General features: G+C 35.1%; 1 protein-coding gene across 3 annotated transcripts; it reads left to right on the forward strand.

The window, feature by feature from the left end:
* Window positions 1-8400: 8400 nt before the first annotated feature.
* Window positions 8401-21356, forward strand: NKX2-2 (NK2 homeobox 2). Of its 3 annotated transcripts, none has more exons than XM_053461131.1 (3): window positions 8401-8518; window positions 15999-16560; window positions 17373-18567. In XM_053461131.1, exons 2-3 carry the CDS (start codon window positions 16305-16307, stop codon window positions 17927-17929), a joined length of 813 nt encoding a protein of 270 aa, XP_053317106.1. In that variant the 5' UTR covers window positions 8401-8518; window positions 15999-16304; the 3' UTR covers window positions 17930-18567. The 3 variants fall into 3 exon arrangements, with proteins under 3 accessions (XP_053317106.1, XP_053317107.1, XP_053317105.1); XM_053461132.1 differs by lacking the exon at window positions 8401-8518 and adding an exon at window positions 20979-21356 and having other exon boundaries at window positions 15912-16560; window positions 17373-17681; XM_053461130.1 differs by lacking the exon at window positions 8401-8518 and having other exon boundaries at window positions 15912-16560.
* Window positions 21357-21795: the final 439 nt, after the last annotated feature.

Genomic DNA, 21795 nt, shown 5'->3' on the forward strand with positions numbered 1-21795 from the left:
AAAACTACCCTATGGAAGTAGGAGACTGCATGATCTGCCCTCTCCCATTTGGTTCCCAGTGTGATGAGAAGAAACTACATATCTACTGGGTTAAGGCAGGGCAGCAAAAAAACCTTCGGAAAGGAACCCCGTGGAGAGGCATCCCATCTCCTCCATCCATCCCATTGAAAGCAATACATAAATCATTAAATAGGCCTATCTATCCAGCTACCTATATATCCCCCAGATAGGTGGGTGAGGTCCATTCAAGCAACCTTTGGGTGGGATGTACACAAGCATTTATATATACTACTGTGATAGATCAAAGTCTGTGGACATCATTCAAGTCTATGGGTCTATGTTGTTTTACATTACTCCCTCTATCTCCTAGAGATGGGGGTAGCACAGATCGGGGTCCATATCCCTTATAGGATAATTTTAAACATTTGAGCAGAATGACATTTCAATTTGATTGATCAAAAGGATTGTCATATTTTCATGGCCCACATGCATTTCAGGTTAATGGAATGGTAGTGGAAAATGATTTTAGCATGAACGATGCAAAACGATTTTTCAATGTTTTGTTTGCAAACTAGACTCTAAATGAAATATAGTTCACTCATATTGTTATTCTTTCAGGGTTTTTTTGTCTAGGTTAGTTCTATGGGTTCTAGATCAGCCAAATAATATTGTTATATAGTCTAATTAAAACAAAAGTCTATAACTTTTAGATCATATTCTGGAGTTTGAGATGTGATGCAGCATCCCTCTCATATGCTTTAACCCATTAGACCACCTATTTATGAGATAAAACAAGATTGCCTTACCATTCTGGTGCTGTAAATGAAGTATAATCTAATTTGTGTATGAATGAACACAATGCATTATGTGTGTATTGGGCACTGACATAACTCATTTACTGTCTCTCTTTGATAATCATTATCATTTCATTGACATCCAATTAAATGGTAAGGGTCCTTATTTTTTGTTATACATCATGTAATTTAATATTCTTTGAACCCTGGACTCGGGATACAGGAATGCAGCAAATTTCATTAAAACTCATATTTAGTGTATTTTTATAAACACAATCAGAATGAAATTGTGAAATTACTTACTCACTTGACATGGGTAACCTCACGCCGATATAACTGATATCCACAAAATAAACTGGTTCAACTAATTTACTTGTAGCAGTGATTATATCTCAAGCCTCACAATATGTATTCAGAACAGGAGAGAACAGATGTTGTGTATGAAATAAAAGGCAGGAATTACGATACGTGGCGTATGCAGTCGCATGTAAAACATCTTGATTTATTCTCTTTCACACTTTTACAGAATTTATTCTTTAAGATTATTACAACAATTGCAACGTCCTTCAGAGATGAATGTGGGGCTTTTGATAGACTTTAGCAGTTCAAGGAAAGCATTCCAGGGGATGTAAGTTCATTGAAACCTTCTTTTTATGCATTCACTGTCTCCTGTTAATTGTGCCGCTTTTCTAAGAGACAATATTTTTTTTATCAATAATGCAGCAATCAGGTTTATCACAACAAAAGATAATACATCCGTTTGCTTACCAGTTCCTCTCTGTAATAAAACTGGAACCACTCACTGGGGTCTCGTCTTATAGACCTTGTTAGAAATATCTGCAATGTTTTAAAAAAAATGCTACTACTTGCCTAATATTTACTATTAAGACGAAATATATGCGTATGAATGTGATAGGTCTTCTTTCTCTATAAAATTGGTATTTCTTAACAAAGGAGATTAATTTTTAGTGAAAGGAGATATGTTTGTATCCAATGTTTTGCAGCCAGTGGTACAGTTTTGGTTTACAAGTATGGGGACAGAACTAGTCTAATCAGGTTTAGGATAAAATATATCCATGAAATGTAAAAATCAGCAAATCGAAATATGCTTCAAATATTAATTTAATAGACCATCACAAATGGGTTTATTGACGAAAAGTGTAATTGCCCAAGTGACTCTCTAATGGTGATGGGAAACTGATCTGTTTGTATATATAATCCACAAATAGCCAAATAAAAAGATAATACATATGTTCTAGTTGCCAATTCAATATCTAAGTGCACTAAAAAAAGAAGCCATGAACTTTTACTATGTCACTCACTGTTTTATATGTAAAGTATTTCTAACTTTTCACTTTTTAATTATAGTGTCTTATTCCAAGCATTGTACAAGCACAAAGAATTATGTTTCTGATTCTTGGATAATTACGCTCAATGAACGGAATTCTGTAGCTGCTTTACCTTGAAATGTGTTTTTGCTTACACCTTTTTGATCTGCAATATAAATCTTTTACATGTATGCAATTATATATATAGAGACTGTATCCACTTAATGCATATCGAACATCACATTAAAGATTAATATACTTTACAGTGTGTTAGTAAGGAAATGGATGCATATAAAGAAAAAGATTAACAATAAACTAGAATGATTATGTAGAAAAAAAATAAACTAGAAATACAGTGCTCCTGTTCCACTACTATTCCAAAAATAGGACTACTAGTAGTACATAATTAAATATGTGAAATCAAGTGATAATTACCAGACTTATCTCTATCGGTGGGATAAGTGAGAAGAAAAAATAGTAGATAGTACTCAATATGTAGATGTTTTTAACAAAGCAGGTAGTCCTGAAGGGTTATGGAGTTCCACTTGGTTAGGGAAAACCTATAATGACAAAGAGTTAACTAAAAGAAGACAGCGCTCAAACAATATATGAATGTAGAAATATTATGCCTGGCATAACTTACTCAACAGTGAGTTTTAAACTCCTTATTTATTGTTTATTCTGTCTTTTTTGGGAGATATATATCTCAGTATTTACATCTCTGTACATTTGTTATCCTTGTTTGTCTATATGTTTTCTGTAATAAAATATATATATTTCTACATTCATATATTGTTTGAGCGCTGTCTTCTTTTAGTTAACTATAATGATGATGTGATTACTTTTCAGATTCTAGCTGGGCCTTCTGCTTTGGAATCATGCAACAAGCTTCATCAAAGTATCACTAAGAGATAAATGTTGTCCAATATTCAAGGCCTACTCGCAAATTCGCAAATGCATTGCCCTTCTAATATGCAATAAAAGCAAAATATATTTATAGTAGTAAGTATAATAACACTTTTAGCTGATGGAGTGCTAATGATTGCTACCCCCATGTGCAGTGGTGTGAGAGGTAATTGAATTAACCTGGGGAGAATATTGCCCATGTATGTCACCCATCCACACCACCAGGTTAAAATGAACCTATGGGATGGGGGTTAAAGTAAAATAATTTTGGGCATTCAATAGTTACCTTTTGTTACCTTTTGCAATAAACATTTTTGCTCAGTTCCGATTATGATTACTTTATTCTACTAGATGTGAGAACGTCCTGCTTCAAAGTACACCAGAGCTGATGCTTAACTCTTCCTGTACACACTTGTATTCTGATCAATAAACTACTCAAGATACAGTACAATAATAACGGTAGTCTTGCCTTCGCCAGTAGGGCTACTATCACAGCAGAGCATTGGGAGTCTACCTGAAGAGGATTAGGATGTTGACAAATTTATGAGTGGCAGGTCCCCTTTAAATATATGAGGCACTAGTTTGTAGTTAATGGATTATTCTAAGAATAAATGAGATTATTTTGCAAACATCAAGTGGAATAACAAAGCAAAGAAACAACGTTTTTCAATAGCATGTTAATGTGTTTCCTCACTACAGATGATCACACTCACAGACACTTACAGTATGTGTTGGTTCTTAGTTAAGTGGCACTTCTTCGGCTAAGTTGTGATTATCCAAGTATCTGGGAGTACCTCTTTCACAGGTGAACTTCCACTGCCTATTGTACTTTGATGGTCAATATGTAAAGTGTAAAAATGTAAAGAAATAGAGAAATGTGAGTGTGCAGGGATATAATGGGTATTAAAAGCCTACTTACCAAAGTTGTCCATTGTTACATATATAAGTATCTCTTTAGCTGGAAAGGATAATAAATCCACTGTGTAAAACACTTTGTAAGCTAGTGTTGTAAAGGTAACCATGACTCCTCAGAATACAGGGATATATATATCCATAATAATCCATTCATATGATTTTCCGATAATGAGAGCAATCCTCAATAAAACTGACAAAAACAAAGTGCAATAGTGCCGAACTATAGAATTCATCCATTCATTGCTACGTGTAGCTGCCATTTTGGCACCATAACAGAATATTTTGGAGCTTGTTGATGAGTTAAAGTGGGAGGGACTGTGTGTAGCAGGGTACATATCAATGACTCATAGGTAGACGTAGCCAAAAAACAAGAGATGGTCACATTGATGCTTATGGCTGTGATTTATGGGTCCAGAAACCTGTGCGAGTTTTTCCTTACTTTTTTACTTTGGCCAATTACCATTTTTTAATGTGTTGAACTACCACAAGTCGGAGGGCAGCCCTTGATTTGTTGATGTCAGAGGAGGCCCCTGCTGGCGACTAGTAGAGTCGCTCGTACAGACCTTTAACTTCTGGAGCCTGGAGACCAATGATCTTCCCAGGCCAAGTTGTTCCGTGGAGTACATTGCCCTGTCTTTTGCCACAGAGATTGAAATCCCCCTTTCCTTCCAAGTCAAGTTGCTCAGAGCGGTTGTCTGAGTCTTGGACAACTGCCCTGAGCAACTTGGCCTCAAATGAATGGAGATTTTAGTCCCCCCTGGCAAAGCGCAGGCCAGGTATACTTCACAGCAAATTGGCCTTGGAAAATTATTGGCTTTGACATCATGAGTTAAAGGTCCATAAGAGTGACTCTATTGGCTGGTCTGGCATCAACCAATGAAGAGCAGCTTAACCCCATATTAACCCCTGATAAAAAAAAAAAAAACAGCAAAAAAAAAAAATGAACACGAAGAATGTACACGAATGTTTGCCCGAAAAGAACACGGGAACGGGCAAATATTTGTGGAATACAAAGGGGTTTTATTCTGGAAGACAAACACGAAGACTTGGCCGGCGCCTTAGTCTACTGAAAACATGTATATTCTTCAATGTTTCTATTTTATCCCTAATGACTATTTTATGTGGTGCAGATATTTCATTTTCAATGACAAGGAGGATCAGGGATAGGACGTCACTACAAGCACCGCCATATTTCCATGAGCAAAATGACATGACTTTCAGTGATGTCCTCTTCCCCCGATTGGAGGATTGGGAGGGGATGTCACCACAAGTGCCACCACTTTAGCAGAAGTTCCTGCGGGGTTATGTCCGCGGAGATGTGGACAAAGATGTTAGTGGTCGGCAGAGAAGGTAGGGAAACATTTGGAGAGCGTAAGAGAGAAGGAGAATGATAGTGTGAGAGGGTAAGAGTGAATGTGGGCACCGGACAACACATTTTGTTCCTGAATTTAAAATGCCCCCAAATTTTCAGCTGAAGCAAATGTGCAGGGAACAAAATTTGTCGCCGAAAACCAATTGGCCCAAAAAAAAAACTGAAAAATTAAAATAATTTTGACCCATTTGCACATGTCTATACAGGACCAGCCCAGTCCTTCTTGCTGGAGAAATTTGCCAGTGTCCCTTCATAATGAATCCTAGTGAAGTGAGGAAGTTAAAAACACATATCTCCTGACAATGCTCCCTGTAGTGAATAAACCATATTACTGATGGTGTATTTGTAAGATAACCTGGTATTTGTTAAAGTGCATCATGAAATATCAGTTTTCCCCATTCAATGTTCCACAACTGCGTGTAGTAGCCAAGGACTGCAACAAACAGATAAGGGTTAATGTGTTACTCATAATTGTCTCAGACACCTTCAGTCAAAAAACTGGGACTTTACCATGGTTAAATCTTACCCAACTAATCATTCTTCCCTCAAATCTGTTTGGTAAGTTATCTTCACAATTTCATGTCTCCAAATTAAACTACTCTAGAACACCTGCTTAGAACAAGTATTTAGATAGTGGACATATGGCCACCATCTTGTGCCTTTCTAAAAAGATTGTTATTTTACACTTTCCTCATATAACCACAGCAAATGAAATGATAAAGTTACCTGTACACAGAACAAAAACAAATTTGCTAGACTGGTTTAAACAATTATTAACCTACTTGACCAAGACAGAGGCATCCTTGAACATGTCATATTTTAAGTACTTGCACTGGGATGAAAACTTAATATTGTTGATAGAACTGTTGGTGTTCCAAATAATCTTAAAAGGTCACTAGTGAAGAACTTGCCTTACTGGCAGGTTCTTTACTAGTATACACTCTATATTCTGTTTTTAATTGCCTCCCTCGTTTGTTACAATGGTCTGACATACAAGATACAATAGATGGCAGAATATATCTAATATGTAAGCTTCTACTTGAAGATATCAATCTTTTTACTCTAGGGTAAAGCACTTTCTGCTCTGTTTGCATCAAACAATGGCATGAAGTAGCCATCTGTTAGTCACAGGTGTGTACGCTGGCCTTTGCCAAGAGATATCTGCCATGCTCTATTTGTCTATGATGGTGCATTCTGATTCCTGTTTGCTCTTTCACAATTCAAAGTTGTCAAAGTTTAGCACAACCAAATGACTAGCAATATATATGTATGTATGTATATATATATATATATATATATATATATATATATATATATATATAAGCCCAAGTAATATTTCTTAATTTCACCTTGCCCTGGCATTTGGAAGATTTTTCCATCTATAATTGTCCTAAAAACACTGAAATCAGTTATTTCAGTATAAACAGTACAATTATTTCAATTTAATAATTTTGTGATGCCTGGTAGAAGTCTGTTTTACAAATAAGTTTAATTAAGTTATTGAGTTTTATTTTACCAATATATTACAATCATAGCTTGAATGAGACACCTGATGATTCAGGGTAAACAAAATGACATTTTGCACTACATCATTAGTTTATAACAATTCATTGGCATGGAAATAATTGTAGAGGTATCTCAATAATATGTTGTAAGTGTATCTGACATTAAAGGTGCTGTTCCATTGGACAAAGCATAAAGTACATTTATGTTAAACATTAGTAGATATGTTAGTGCATTATTTTTTGTGAAGTTTTGATGACATAAAATCATTTTTAAGAAGCATTTTCGCTGTCTATGGCAATACCCTATGTAGTGTCTGCTTTTCTGTCATATGACAAGTACACCCAGGCAACATTTTACATAAATAATGAATACTGAATAGGAAAGGTTTGGGCAGTCAGTGCTACTGGGAATTGTGCTCCTAATGCTGCATTAAGCTTACAAGAGTGTTTAATCCACTTGAGTATGTGAAACAGCACCTTTATCATTTGGCTGCATTAGTCAGCTATGAACTGTAAAATACTTGAATCATGATAGTTACTGGGTAAATGGCAATCACCATACAAACAAATACAGATATGGAGGACTTTGTGCCTGCTTCTTTTGCAATGCACTTGACTTCACATAACTTGGTTGCATGAAGCACTTGTGGCTTTCCATTCCTGGGCTCCCAAGTTACCCAGCTTAAAATTCTCTTCATACCTGCTGGTCATTGGAAAATGAAGTGCAATCTTTTCCTCCCAAAGAATTGGCAGGCAGGGGGGTTTATGGTCATATCTAATGTAAACCATGTCACTTAGAAAAAAAACAATGTGCTCTATCAAATCCTGGCTACATAAATATTTAGCACTTCCAAAAAAAAGAGCTTATTCTAAAAAACATATCCAAATGGGGCGCACGTCCATTGAGGGAAAAAGAGATATTTGACAAAAAATAGTATAACTCCGTATGCAAATAGGTGCTTAGCAGTATTGCAGGTAAGTTATGCACTCACATTTCCAAGGACATAAATGAGCTCATAAAAATATAATATTTAAATTTTTTCAAAGAACAGATGAAATGTACAAAAGCATGTACAAAGTAATCAGCATAAAACCAGCAGCAAGAGCTTCCCAATATATATATATATATACCTCTCTCTGTAATGTAGAGATATGTATTATATATATATATATATATATATATGTGTGTGTGTGTGTGTGTGTGTGTGTGTGTGTATCAGAGGCATTAAAAGGTATACACACATATGCATGCAGTACAAAACAGGTAGATACCGGATAAAGGCAAGTAAAATGGTATTTGCCCTTATAACCAATTTATTACAGATGAACATATGGCCAATATTTTACCTAACGTCACAGGGAAGGAAAACAAACAGATCCTGCAATTTAAGAGAGTGGGGGTTGGTGGCAAAGATAGTAAGTCTTTCTGAGGAACCCAGGGAGGAGATTGCAATTATACAGATAGGGGCATAAAGAAGGATTGGATGTTGGGGAAAGAATGGGCGATCTAGGACCATTGAAGAGAAGTGTAAATGTATTTACACAGTGAGATCAGTCAAGGAAAGTGCAGCAGGGAATGTGTACAGCTCCTGATATCAGCAAGTTTCATCTTTACATACACTTCTCTTCCCCCTTGGGAGCTGGAATACCTCCCTATACCCAGCTGTCTCCTGGTCTCCACTTTTCATCTGCCACCAGGTGAGCTGTTTTTCACACTCTGCTTTGCACTTTTTTCCTTCAAGAAAGAGCTCTTACATCTTGAGTAGTTGTGTCTCTCAAAAAAGCCAGGATTAAATGGGTGCATCTATTTGCGAGTGGCTTGTAAGAGGCAGCAAAATGTTTGATTCCAGTTGTAGACAAAAAAAAACCAAGAAATAGAAGGAAAAGAATAAATCTGTGGATAGGAAATGTGTTGGATTATATTACTTCACCATTAACTGGTTAACTGAGAATGGGTTTTTTTTTGCATAAGTGTGCACTTTCGTTGGCATGGAAAATTAAAATAAACTAAATAAAATAGAATGAAAAGATTTTATCAGCCATAGATTTGTCCTGGAACTTCTTAGATTTACACTGAAATCTTATATCTGTTTGACAGGTGACAGGTGGTATACACCAACTGCAATTTGCTAACACATCTCTAATGCCTTCTTGCCACTGGAGGGGTGGGAAGGGCAGGTGAAGCTTTTTCAATACAAGGCAGTTTCTTGAATCCTAAAAACAGGTTATAATCTTGCTAAGCTAAACCAAAACTCTTTATAGCGTTAATGGCAGGGATAGCTCTGGGTATTGAAGAGCTCAAAGCAAAGCAAAAAAATATATATTTATTGGGGCCCCATATTTAACACATGTAATAAAGAAGAATAATTATACATGCACTGTGGAACACATTTCTTGTACAGGTCTCCCACTATGCTCTAAAGGGCCCTAAGCATCTGTTTAATCTTTTTATGGTAGCACTACCCCGAATGAAAGTTTGTGGATTAGCTCACTACAATGCATGTTCTTTTATCTCTGTCTGGGGTAATAATTTGGTAGCGCTTACCTATTTAAACATACACAGTAGAATTTGCAACAACCCAACAGAAGTAGTTTAACAAGATAGGTATCCATCCTTTGGAAAAGTTGCTACTGTCAATGCCAACTTCCACTGCAATGGGTGGCGCAACTCTCTGGCAGTGAAGGGGTTAAGGTATACTCAAAGGCTGTAAAATCAAGTCTGATATAGATTGTCAAGGCAATACTCTTTTCAAACAGTAGAGATCGCTGTAAGATCACTTATGTTAAACTAGCTCCATCTCTGTATTATATGCTTTCTGTCACAGTATGCTTAGTTGCTGATTCTTTATATCATAAAGGACCTGATTGCTATGACAGTTGAATAATCAACTATAACGATATCTGTTTTATTATCAGATCAGTTTATATTTATAAAGCACCGACAGATGCCATGGCGCTGTACAAATTAATGCACTGCTTAATGTCAATCCTTAAATCCTCCTTTCACATTTAGCACTCACAATAGCTGTCTGGCACAGAGGCATATTTGGTGTCAACCAAATTTAGATAAGAATTCTGCTTACAGCAATGAATGCAATAAAAGAAAAAAAAAAGAAAAATGTTAAAAATTAATCATTTCCATAAAAGCTGTTGCGTTATCATGGACTGGTTGTTTTACTGTGAAAATGGTATTTCTGCAGGCAAAATAGCGCTGCTTAATCTCATTGTGACATATTTAATCATTTCAAAGCAGGAAAGAATAAAGCTGCAACATTGGCCTGGGGGATACCATAATTTCCATATTATACACTCATAATAGACACAGGGTGTGCAGAAGCTGTGCTGTAGCCCTGAACACACACATATATATGTATTTATATGTAACATACGTATGGTCATTGTCCATTGTATATAATAGATAGATAGATAGATAGATAGATAGATAGATAGATAGATAGATAGATGGATAGATAGATAGGTAGATAGATAGATAGATGCCCCAATTTTCTCTCTCGTATATACGGTATATATATATATATATATATATATATATATATATATACATGCTAAATACCACCATATTTTTATAAATCTACAGAGGTTATGTTCAGGGTTCTGCCATGCAATTACCCCTATCCATGAAATATCTATAGACCTATTCTTTTAAATCCAAATCCATGGTGCAGAGTGGGTTAATCTGTGCCTCAAGGCAGTTAGATCAAGGAATGTAACTGTTTGATACAAGGACAAATCTTCTCTTCTATAAGGCGATATTTCCTCGGGGTGTCCCACAACCATTTCAGAACCTCTTATCACTCTGTGCTGTGAAATCGAATCAAACCCAATTTAGACTCTAGTCTTTGGAACAAATAATTAATAGCTTGTCTAATACAAAGCCTTAGGGGTAAAAATGTAACATGTGTGGCTGTTGGCTTGATCCACATTTCAGAGGGCTCTTAAGCTCCCCATTCTCTTTCGATTAAAAAATATACTCTTATTCGGGCACTTTGACTTTGTTAAACTTTAGTAGTATTTTTTAATCACATTTAATTGATGGGTTAAAATACTGGATTTATGTTAAATTGCTTTATATTTGAGATGCTCTCTCTCTAGATAGATAGATAGATAGATAGATAGATAGATAGATAGATAGATAGATGATAGATAGATAGATAGATGGATGGATGGATGGATAGATAGATAGATAGATAGATAGATAGATAGATAGATAGATTTTTATTGTTTTATTTTTCATTTTATTTTTTCAAGATGATTTCGTGGATCTACCATCATACCATCAGCAAGACATGCCAATTTTGCTAAAATATTATTTTTTTGTCGTTTCGGGTTATATTATAATAAAGGGACTGAGAAGACAGATACCTGACACTGAGCATATAACAACAAAACCACTAAATTGGGCTATATTTTCCTTTCCCATTGATTTCAAGTGTATCCATCCACTGAGTATCAAATCATAGATAAAGAATACCGAATCTAACAAAGCCTTTGTGTCAGCCTCACTAATCCTCAACAGAGCGTTAAGGTGTAATATGTTTTGTTTATCTGAAGTGAATGGAAAACAATTGCTTGCACCTTGGAACTATTCAAACAGCACACTAATCCACTTGAAGCATTTTATCTGAACGGTGTTGGGCTACAGGTCAGTCTTCTATATGTTAAACCCCAGAACATAGAAAAAAATATTTTTTTTTCTCTTATTAAATTTTATTTTTATTTTTTTCTGAACAAATCAGATTGTGAACTGCAACTTTTGATCAGTAATGTCATTTTATTTAAAATAAAATGTTATTTATTCCTGAATTTCCTATTTCTGGAATGAAGACCAGAAGCTGCTTTGTGATCGTGTCATCCTTTCAAAATGAAAGTTACAAATAATTTTCATTAAGAGAGAGAGAGGGAATAAAATTCAGCATGAGAGCTTCATGCAGGGCAGTCATGAATTTTGGATGAGATAATCTGTTTATAGGGGAGGAGGCAAAATCCAGCATAGCCTGAAATACCCTAGCAGTGATATAATCCAATTGTAAAAACAACAGGTCATTATCTGGAAATATTTAATGCAGGTAAAAATAATACTGAGTGATAGAGATCATGTGTGCAAACATATTAAGGTAGAGACATGTATCTGTATGTGTTGGGGTGCTTGAAAAAAGGGTATTAGAGAAATGGGCTATTGGGATGATTATATATATTTCCTTATTCCTTACAGCAAATTCTGTTATCACTTCTACAAAAAAAATATTGAATGTAAAGAAGTACAAAGTGAAATCAATTACAAATGCAGCTAAAAGCTAGTTTAAGATCTCACAAACATATTAACCTGTGTCACTAAATGGCTACTAGGTATTAAGGAATTATTTGGGTCAACATAATAAGGCAATTACAATGAGGAGGAAAACGAATTTATTGATTTACTTGTGTTAAGTAAGGATATCCTTAAAATCTGCCCTGTCTGTGTGTGTAAGGGGGGTAGGGTTGTTTTGGATGGGTGGGAGCTTTTTAAAAGCTTTTCAGTCCACACTAAGAGGCTAACGACTGTAGTTTAAGCTACCTGTAAAAGTAAACAGGTAAACACTCAAAGACAATTGACCTAAAGTACAAACACTTGTCGTGATCACGTCTGAAGCTACTTCTCCTTGTTTAGTTGTTTGAATAACCCCTTATCCTCGTGCTACCAATTATGTTGTATTTGGCTGTTGAGTATGTATGTATATATGTATATATATATATATATAATTACAGAAGTCGATAACACAAACAATTTATACTTCCAGTTGGTGTGGCACTCATGGGTTAAACAAATAAATAATTAATGTAATGTGTCATTATTAACCCTCGATTCCAATTGACATTGAGATAGGCTAGGCAAGAGGCATCACATGCCCATCGATTCTCTTATTAGATGCACAGGGCTGTAAACATTTTCTAATATGTATGTAACCAATGAATTAATTAACTCAAAATCATCAGAGGTTTAAACTCAAGTTTTAGACTAGATCCTTACACAGACACACAATGGGAATCAGTTTAGGAAACGTATGTAACCAAAATATGGATTGAAATCTGGGTATTAGATCTTGCAAATTAAATTAAATGCAACTCCCATCACTCATAAAATATGGGGTCAATGTACTGCAGTACTATACCAGTAGATTTATGGTATGATTGCATCTGTAGGAAACATATAACTGTCTATAATATTATGACGTATAAAGCTCAAATATGTCCATGACCAAAAACTATTACTTTGGTAAATTACCTGAATAAAGCAGGAACAGTCTGTTGGTATCAAATCACACCAAGATCAATGTAAAAGTATTTAGAGCCATAGGGATACCATTTATAAAATACACTATCCCATCCCCCATACATTCTTATTTGACAGGTCAGGTATTGCCAAGGACATAATTTGTTAATAATGCTTTACCCAAAATGCATCTTTTGTGTATGCTTTCATACAACTCTTCTCTTTCTGTGGAGGTTAGGTCATATGGATTCACATCTAGTTATTGTATTCTCTGCACAAAACCTAATATGTTAAATTGAGATTCAATGGGATTAATTTTCCAATTTATTTGCTCATTAAGCTGCATGATATGATATACAGCCTGTACTGTATTTACACGTGTATTTATCAAACTTGTTTTACCTCTTAGTCGTGAAAATAGTAATAATAATATTAATAATAATAATAATAAATAATTAACAACATCATAAGGAGGTATGTCTATGAAGGCCTCATGGACACAGGTTATATTAGATGCTGTAACCCTGCATGAGTGCTTTGCTAAATTCTGGCACACTGGCAAATACATTACCTATTACATGTTGTTAGTTGCTCACAGTCTAAATGAATGAAGTCCCTGTGTGTGTTTTTCAATAATGCTTTGTCATCTAAGTGCAGTGTGACTAATGGTCCCTAAGACCTTGTCTTGTCTCAGGAAAATATTTACCTATCAGGTAGCCAAAACCAGTGGAGAGAGCAGGAAAGAAAAACTCCACACTTTTCCCTCTTCTGCTAATGAGATCTTACAGCAAGTTATTTGATCACCTTGTCAATAGTGTTCCAACGTATAGCTCTATTGGTACAGTCGGTTATTGTAAACCACAAATCAGATCTAAGACGTTAACATACCTAAAATGAAATTAATTAGACATTCACAATCATATTTTATTTATTTTATTTATATATCTTTAGGCTACTTACCTAAGATCATATAAACTAGTTCTCTAGAGCCATTCTGATCTGCATGGCTGTTTGTCGTTCATGTTTATTGATTATTTTATAAGAATGCATCCATTTAATTTTAAGTAGATGATTAAAAGGGTTAATTCGTTTAACTCTTTTCCTGCATTGGAGTGTCCCCCTTTCCCTGTTTTTTTTCCCCCCGATAGGGAAAGAGGTTAATGCAGTGGCAGGATTGAGGGGCGAATGAAGAGATAGCCCCATTGAAAGAGGATGAATGCCATGACAACTAGGAACAACCTCGAATTTATCCCAAACAGTTAGAGCACATTGTAAGAGGGCGTCAATCACGTATTATTTCACCACTGAAATAAATGCAAAAACTGAGCCTGGACAAAGGCATCCAACAGGACCCGGACATTTGTCTACATTTCGCCTATTGTTCGCAGCTTAGCAATCGGTTTGTATTTGTGTTTGCCCGAATCCGACCACCCAGGATGAGCTAGGGGTCTGCTAAAACCTGAAGCATTGTTACACACATCACATACTAGATGGGAGGCACAGAGCGATGCTCAAATAAACTGATCTACAATAATACATTGTTTCTTCTTCTTCCTTTTCTTCTTCTGCATAACGCAGAGGATTTTTTTTTATTCTGGAGTACAGTTGTGGGAGAAAGTCAGTAAAAGCCTATAGACAACCCCCCAGCACCCCCCCCCCATCCAGCCTCCCTACTGAATGATATAGAATAAACCCCTCTATATCTGGTCCTAACCCTTTCTCTGACCTGATTGACATGAACTAGAAATATCTATGCTTTAACAATTCTATCTCTTCTTTTCACCCCATGGGGTACCCCATAAAGATCATACCAGAAAATGAGGATCTGCTTTTACCTATAATAGAGAGAGAAAAAAACAACATGAAAACATATTTACATTGAGAAAACATGATCAGGAACCCCTAAAAGAGAGGACCAAGATTCGGTTTGAAAAAAAAGACAATAAGACACAAATATATAGAATGAGATTTAATCCACAGTTAAACCGCTTAGAAGGTCCTGGCAATTCCAATTATTGTCATTCTGACCACCAGAATGCTTTAAACTGAGCAGTTAAAGGTGTATATTATTTGCTGAAAAATCCAAATTTTCTTGCTTTATCCTTATTAAATGTGGATTTCGATATAAATTGTACTTATTCTTGTACTTATTTTTTATAAATAGAGTGATAGCATAATAGATATAATTTATTAGAGGAAATAAAATTAAAACAACAACGTGTTTGCTTCCTTAAAGAAAGAACAAATCGCTTTATAGGCCATACAGAAATGGATACATTTTTTCACACTGGGATTTATTTTGCAAGCAAAGTAGAATCAATTACTTTTTGTTTAATTTACACTACACATCCTTAAGCCCCAACCACAATATTGACCTAAGAGGTTTACATAAGTTGGTCTCATGCCATCTGAATAGCATCTTCTTTAGCTAAAGAGCAATTTCTTGAAAGCAATCCCATTCTGTGAATTCTGGATTTTTTTAACTGTGTGTTTAAATACTTAATATTCTGACTGCAAAACATTATTTAAACCAGTAAAGAATAAGGTTATGAGAACAGTCTGGTTCTTTTTTTTTTACTAGACAGAGGAAGAGAGAGAGAGAGAGAGAGAGAGAGAAGAGAAGGGGACAATTTGTTTAAACGTGGTTTCAAGTGCTGAGGATATCAGGCTACTTGGAGGTGCTTTGTATGTAAATACTATGTAAAAAGGCCCTCCCCCATCTTTGTAATTAATTGACACGTTATACCACTCATCATGCGCTAGAGCACCAATGGTAAAGGCTCGGATCTCCCCAAAACCCACAATTTCACATCTGCAAACACTGTCTTCATCCACTTGACTCCTAAGACCCGCCCACACGTGGCAAAGCTTTCTCGCTTTTAATGTACTTTTTCCTCCTCTCTGCAGGTTCATGTGTGGAGAACAAGCTTATATGGACTGATCAGTCCTGAAATGGCTTAGTTTTTGCAGACAGCAAGCAGAGTAAATGCTCTTTGGCATTTTTCCTGGACTTACAAACTATCTGAGAAGATCCTCTCTGCTCTTGGGTTTCCCAATTCCACTCATCAGCAGTTGCTGCACACAACCAGTCTGCGATTCATTGTGTATTTTCTTCTTGTTTGTGTGGTTTTTTTTTTATTGCTGTTGTTGCAAAAAAAAAAAAGGATTGACAATACTGGTATCTCAAGTTTGCTGCAGTAATCTGAGCATAACATGTCTTCTTTAACCAATACAAAGACTGGGTTTTCTGTGAAGGACATTTTAGATCTGCCTGACACTAATGATGAAGAGGGGTCTATAGCTGAAGGTGTGGATGAAGACACAGAAGGAGCTGAACCCCCCAAAAAATCTTTAGGGCAAAGCCCCTTAGAAACAGTGAAGAACCTACCTTTGAAAAACCCCTTCTACGACAATAGTGACAACCCTTACACTCGTTGGCTTGCAACTACAGAAAGCATCCAGTACTCGTGTAAGTACCTGTGATTATTTACTGCACTCTACCTTTTTTAGGTTTTAAGACAGGGTAGTTGCTTGATTTTCATAATTAAGGTATTTTATTTATTAACAGATTTGAAATTATTTTTGAATATTATATCTGTAGACCAAATTCAATATTTACCATTAATTCCACCCTGACCATATATAACCATTTCTAACCATATATAACCACTGTTCCCATAGAGAGACAGATTCCTTGAAAAATTAGCGTTAACTTCACTTTCTAAGATAAAGGCTAACAAATTCTCTAAACAGAGAGATCTTTGTGTGCAGTTGAAGATCAGTCTTTTTGGCAGTAAAGAAAAAAATGCCTACATGAAACTAAGGCTGTGTTTATCAATGAACGAATTGTTGATTATTCTTTAAAAATCAATTCACGTATCTTGGACAAACCTAGTCGCGATACACAATTCGTATGATGAAAAGCATTCGGTGTCATAGAAAAATGTCGTGTTACGATCTGGAGGGGAAAATAAATCCATTTAAAAAATAAACAAGTTTGCACACCTTTAAATGGATATGGTTGAGATCTATTTACCAATGATATATTTACAGATAGATAGATAGATGTAAATATATATATATATATATATATATATATATATATATATATATAAGGCTTACTTGGTCAAATATAGATTTATGATAATTAATTATTATGATTGATGGTTAATGTATAGTTGCATGTAACTTTATTTTAATGTGAATATATGTATAGATAGAGGATATATACATCTATATAGGGTGTAATGGAAGGATTTCCCATTCTCACACTTTCTGCAGTACATGGGTTTGCATCCAGCAATTCCCAGCAGGACTCATCACCCAAATCCCCTGAACCTTCGGCTGACGAATCTCCGGACAATGAAAAGGAAAGTTCAAGCAACCCAGACTCCGGCAAGAAAAGGAAAAGGAGGGTGCTTTTTTCCAAGGCTCAGACTTATGAGTTGGAAAGGCGATTTAGGCAGCAGAGGTACCTGTCAGCACCTGAAAGAGAGCACCTGGCAAGCCTGATCCGACTCACACCCACCCAGGTGAAGATCTGGTTCCAGAACCACCGGTACAAGATGAAGAGGGCAAGGGCAGAGAAAGGTATGGAAGTTACACCCCTTCCTTCCCCTAGACGGGTGGCAGTGCCTGTCCTAGTCAGGGATGGTAAACCGTGCCACACGCTCAAAGCTCAGGACTTAGCTGCTACATTCCCGGCTGGTATCCCATTTTCAGCTTATAGTGCCCAGTCCTTACAGCACATGCAGTACAATGCCCAGTACAGCTCTGCCAGTAACCCCCAGTACCCAACAGCACATCATTTGGTGCAAACCCAGCAGTGGACTTGGTGAACTTCATTTACAGACTGATCTGCTTGGAAAAAAATGTGGGTGGGGGTACAAAAAAACTTATAATTATTATTAATATTATTATTGATCATCCTTTTTAATGGATGTCAGATTCATCTTCAGACACTCTTTTTATTTTACTGGTACTTCATGATAAATGTTTACACTGTCTGCTTCTTGCCAAGCAGAAAAAAAACTCTATTCTGCTTATTGGATTTTTTTTATTATTTTTATCTTATTTTTGGTTTTGTAAACTATGTTTGTGTGCTGTAGAAATATTGTCGGTCGTACATAAAGCAAGTGGTAAACACTTTAAAATAGAGAATATTATTTCCTTTTTTAATGAAGTTTTAACTATTTATGGCTATGTAAAAAAAAATTCTGACAGCTACTAGAATTTTTTTTGTAAATATTTGTGGTTATTGTTGGCATCAGTAACCTTCAGGGCGTTTTTTATGCAAATATTTTCCCCAAACCACAAAGCAGAACACAAACAATTGTCAAAAGTCATTCTACATAGAGATATACAACTGATTATTATGTATAATTTAAAAAAAGGAAAGGAAAGGGAAAAAAGCGCATCCTTGGGAGATTTTCAATTTTTATAAGAATTTTAATAAAATGATGTGTTTCAAAAATAACGTGTGGTTGACTTTTTGGATAGGCAAACTAGATTATGTACATATTTAAAAGCACCCAATGCCAAATGTTTATATATATATATATATATATATATATATATATATATATACAGGTTCATATGCGCAGATTATTGCTTTCTCAAGAGCAGAGGGTTATGGTGTATCTGTTTAAATGATGTTATTTTAGCCTTGAATGTTTGTTTGCATGTGCTTACTTTATTTATCTATCTGGAGAGGCAGTAAAAGGTAAAGAGTCTGAAAATAAGAAATAAAACCCTCTCACTTAAACTGTAAAGTGCCCCTTCAGCTAGGAAGCTTTTGAGTCTCATACAATCTGAACAGCACTTCTTCTCTAAGGCAAACAGAAGCTGTTTTTGTGTCATTGCAGCCCTATTGGATGCAACCCCCAGAAATATACCTGAGAAATTGATTATGTATTAATAAATATCTCACCAAATGACGTATAAAGCGCTTGGTTTCTTGATAATTAAACCACTTTTGTCTCCGACTGTAATATCTATTACACTTTCTTATATTTCATGTCGATGCAAAATATTGCACTATAATCCATTAACATTTTTTCTGCATATTATAGAATCCGTTATCATAATTTAACTGCTTGGGTGCCATCCTTGATGTCGAGTTGCCTTTCTTTTTTTGTTGTCAAAATTATTAAATGTTTTTTTAAGGTCGACCATATTCCCAGATGGGGAATATTATTTATATTATACATATAAGGGTTTTCACCTTTATTATTTATTTGTGGCCATATTAATATATAGATATACCAAGTACAAATATAAAATCATGTTATAGCTCATACTACTAAATCGAATACAATTCTAACAAGATTATCTGCCCCACAACCCCAGCGGTGTTAAATGCCCTCATAACTTAATTGTAACAGTAAATCGAATTTATACCTAGAATACACCGAGTTATATAGTGTCTGACAGTAATTATCGTGTAGTAGGTGTTAATTACAAGAATTTCACTTTTAATTTCCTGATGTAACCTTAAAATAGCTAATCATTTTACTTATTGTCTAAATTTATAGTTTTTAACATTTTTTTTAACAATGATCTACACCCCTACCTTATTCATTTGGAGCAAAATACATTGTTATAAAATATATATTTAAACAATTTTTTAAACAGTTACTAATTTTATTTCTTACAGCCATTCTGACCTAACTATGGTTACAAATAACATTAAAATTAGTAGGTACTTTTTAAATTGCCCTAATTAACCACACTTCCCTTAGCCAATGAATAAATAATTGCATGAACATAAAAAATACATCTAAACTTCCAGGGCATGTTCCCTACTTAACCTTTTTTTTCCTCTTAATACTTTTATTCATTTAACTTCATAATATTTAAAAATAAAATTAAAAGAAAACGTAAAGAATATTTTAATTTGAAACCAGCATCAAATATATTATTATTATTATTATTATTATTATTATTATTATTATTATTATTATTATTATTATTATTATTACATACAATACAAAATCTTTTTAATATATTGTTTTTAATAAATTGTGTAGTAACAATAATAATAATCACTTTGGGCTTGTACCTAAGTCAATAAAGCCAGTCAAGTCTTGTGTGGCCCTAACCCCTTGGCCTTAAATTTCACACTCTAATGGGGCAGTTTGTGCAGTCTATCTTTGAACAATATACAGTAGACATTACAAAAAAACACAATGAGGAAGGGTGGTATTTGAGGATGTAAGAGGCGTGCATATTAAAGAGAGGAACTGAAAGAGACCCATGGGGGGACAAAAAGAAAGATAGTGATTTTTTTTCTTCTTTTCTTTTTGGTTGCTATTGAATTCGTTTATCAGGGCAGTGCATCCCAGAGTCAGGGAGAAGTATCCTTGGGTTTTGTCCTCCCTGTCAGTTAGCACCATTGTGATCCAAGTTGTACACACTGGATTCCATATGGACAGCTGGGCTAAGGGAGGGCATAGAAACCCCCTCACAAAACCCAAATTGTGTCCAGCATTCAAAACCAGCATTGTTGTCTGTGAAAGGAAGACGAATTAAAAATTCGTGCTATATTTATTCGTGTGGAAGAAAAAAAAAACTATGGGATAACAGGCCCCCTTTTTGTGACTGCCACTGACAAGTTTGCCTGTCATCCAACAGGAAATTAGATTCTGCATCTCTATAGACCCTAAACCATAAAATATAGTAAAATGACAATTTATGCAGTCACATCATAATTGTAGATCCGCTCATTAAGGTTTTTTTTAAAGCTCCTTGGAGACTAACAGAATTATTCAGACATGATATGTTATGCAGAGGGTTTTTTTTGCTGCAAACTGTACAGCTAGAATTTTAATGATGTTAGTCAATGAAAAAAAAGACCTGACCCATTCTATCCGTGTCTTCCTTTTTTAGAGAAGGCAGAACTGAAGATGAAAATTTGGGATCATCTATACCATTACTTTCTCACTGCAGATGCACCTGCTGGCCCCTCTAATCGCTATAGTCTGTTACATATTAACACAGTGTTGGGATATTCGTTAAAAACCCCACAATAAACTGCAAGAAAAGAAGTGATTCTGCTTGTTTTACACATATGAAAAAACACAACCATAAAAAAAAGAAAAAATGTGTACATTATTAGGCTGCTGCTTCTGCCTGTCGGATACAATATATTGGTGTGTTATCAACATTTCTGTTTTACTTTAACCTTCAAAGTAATATCAAAGCATAGAATTTTTGTAATTTTTTTTCAGAGTGGATTGTGAGAAGTGTAATCTCGAATTGTAACGACAGTAGAAGTGCTTTTATCGTGTTTATTATTATTATTATTTTTATTATTATTACAACTTGTATGTAACCGGAGAAAGCAAGTCTGCTAAGTATTCGCCAGATCTTATCTGTGGATTGGTAACTTGCTTAACCTAATAAAATGGTATTTCAGGTTACCATTTTAATGCTGAGACAATAATGCTATTTTAAAGCATTGTCGGAGAAATTGGATATCCAGTTTTCCAGAGGTGAACTTGACCAGAAAAAAAAATATATTGTATCCTTGTGTTTATTTGACTGGGAAGGAAATATGTGAAGAGCATTAGAAGGTTGATGTATTTGTATTTTTTTAATTTATTTTCTTCAGGAGATTGTTCTGGGAGATTAGGGAAACTCTGTACTCTTAGCACGGCTTGTTTAAGCCTCATACTCAACTTCTTGGCTTTTTTGAAGATCAGGC

The sequence above is a fragment of the Spea bombifrons genome, chromosome 3 (genome assembly GCF_027358695.1).
Source record: "Spea bombifrons isolate aSpeBom1 chromosome 3, aSpeBom1.2.pri, whole genome shotgun sequence".
Lineage (NCBI taxonomy): Eukaryota > Metazoa > Chordata > Amphibia > Anura > Pelobatidae > Spea > Spea bombifrons.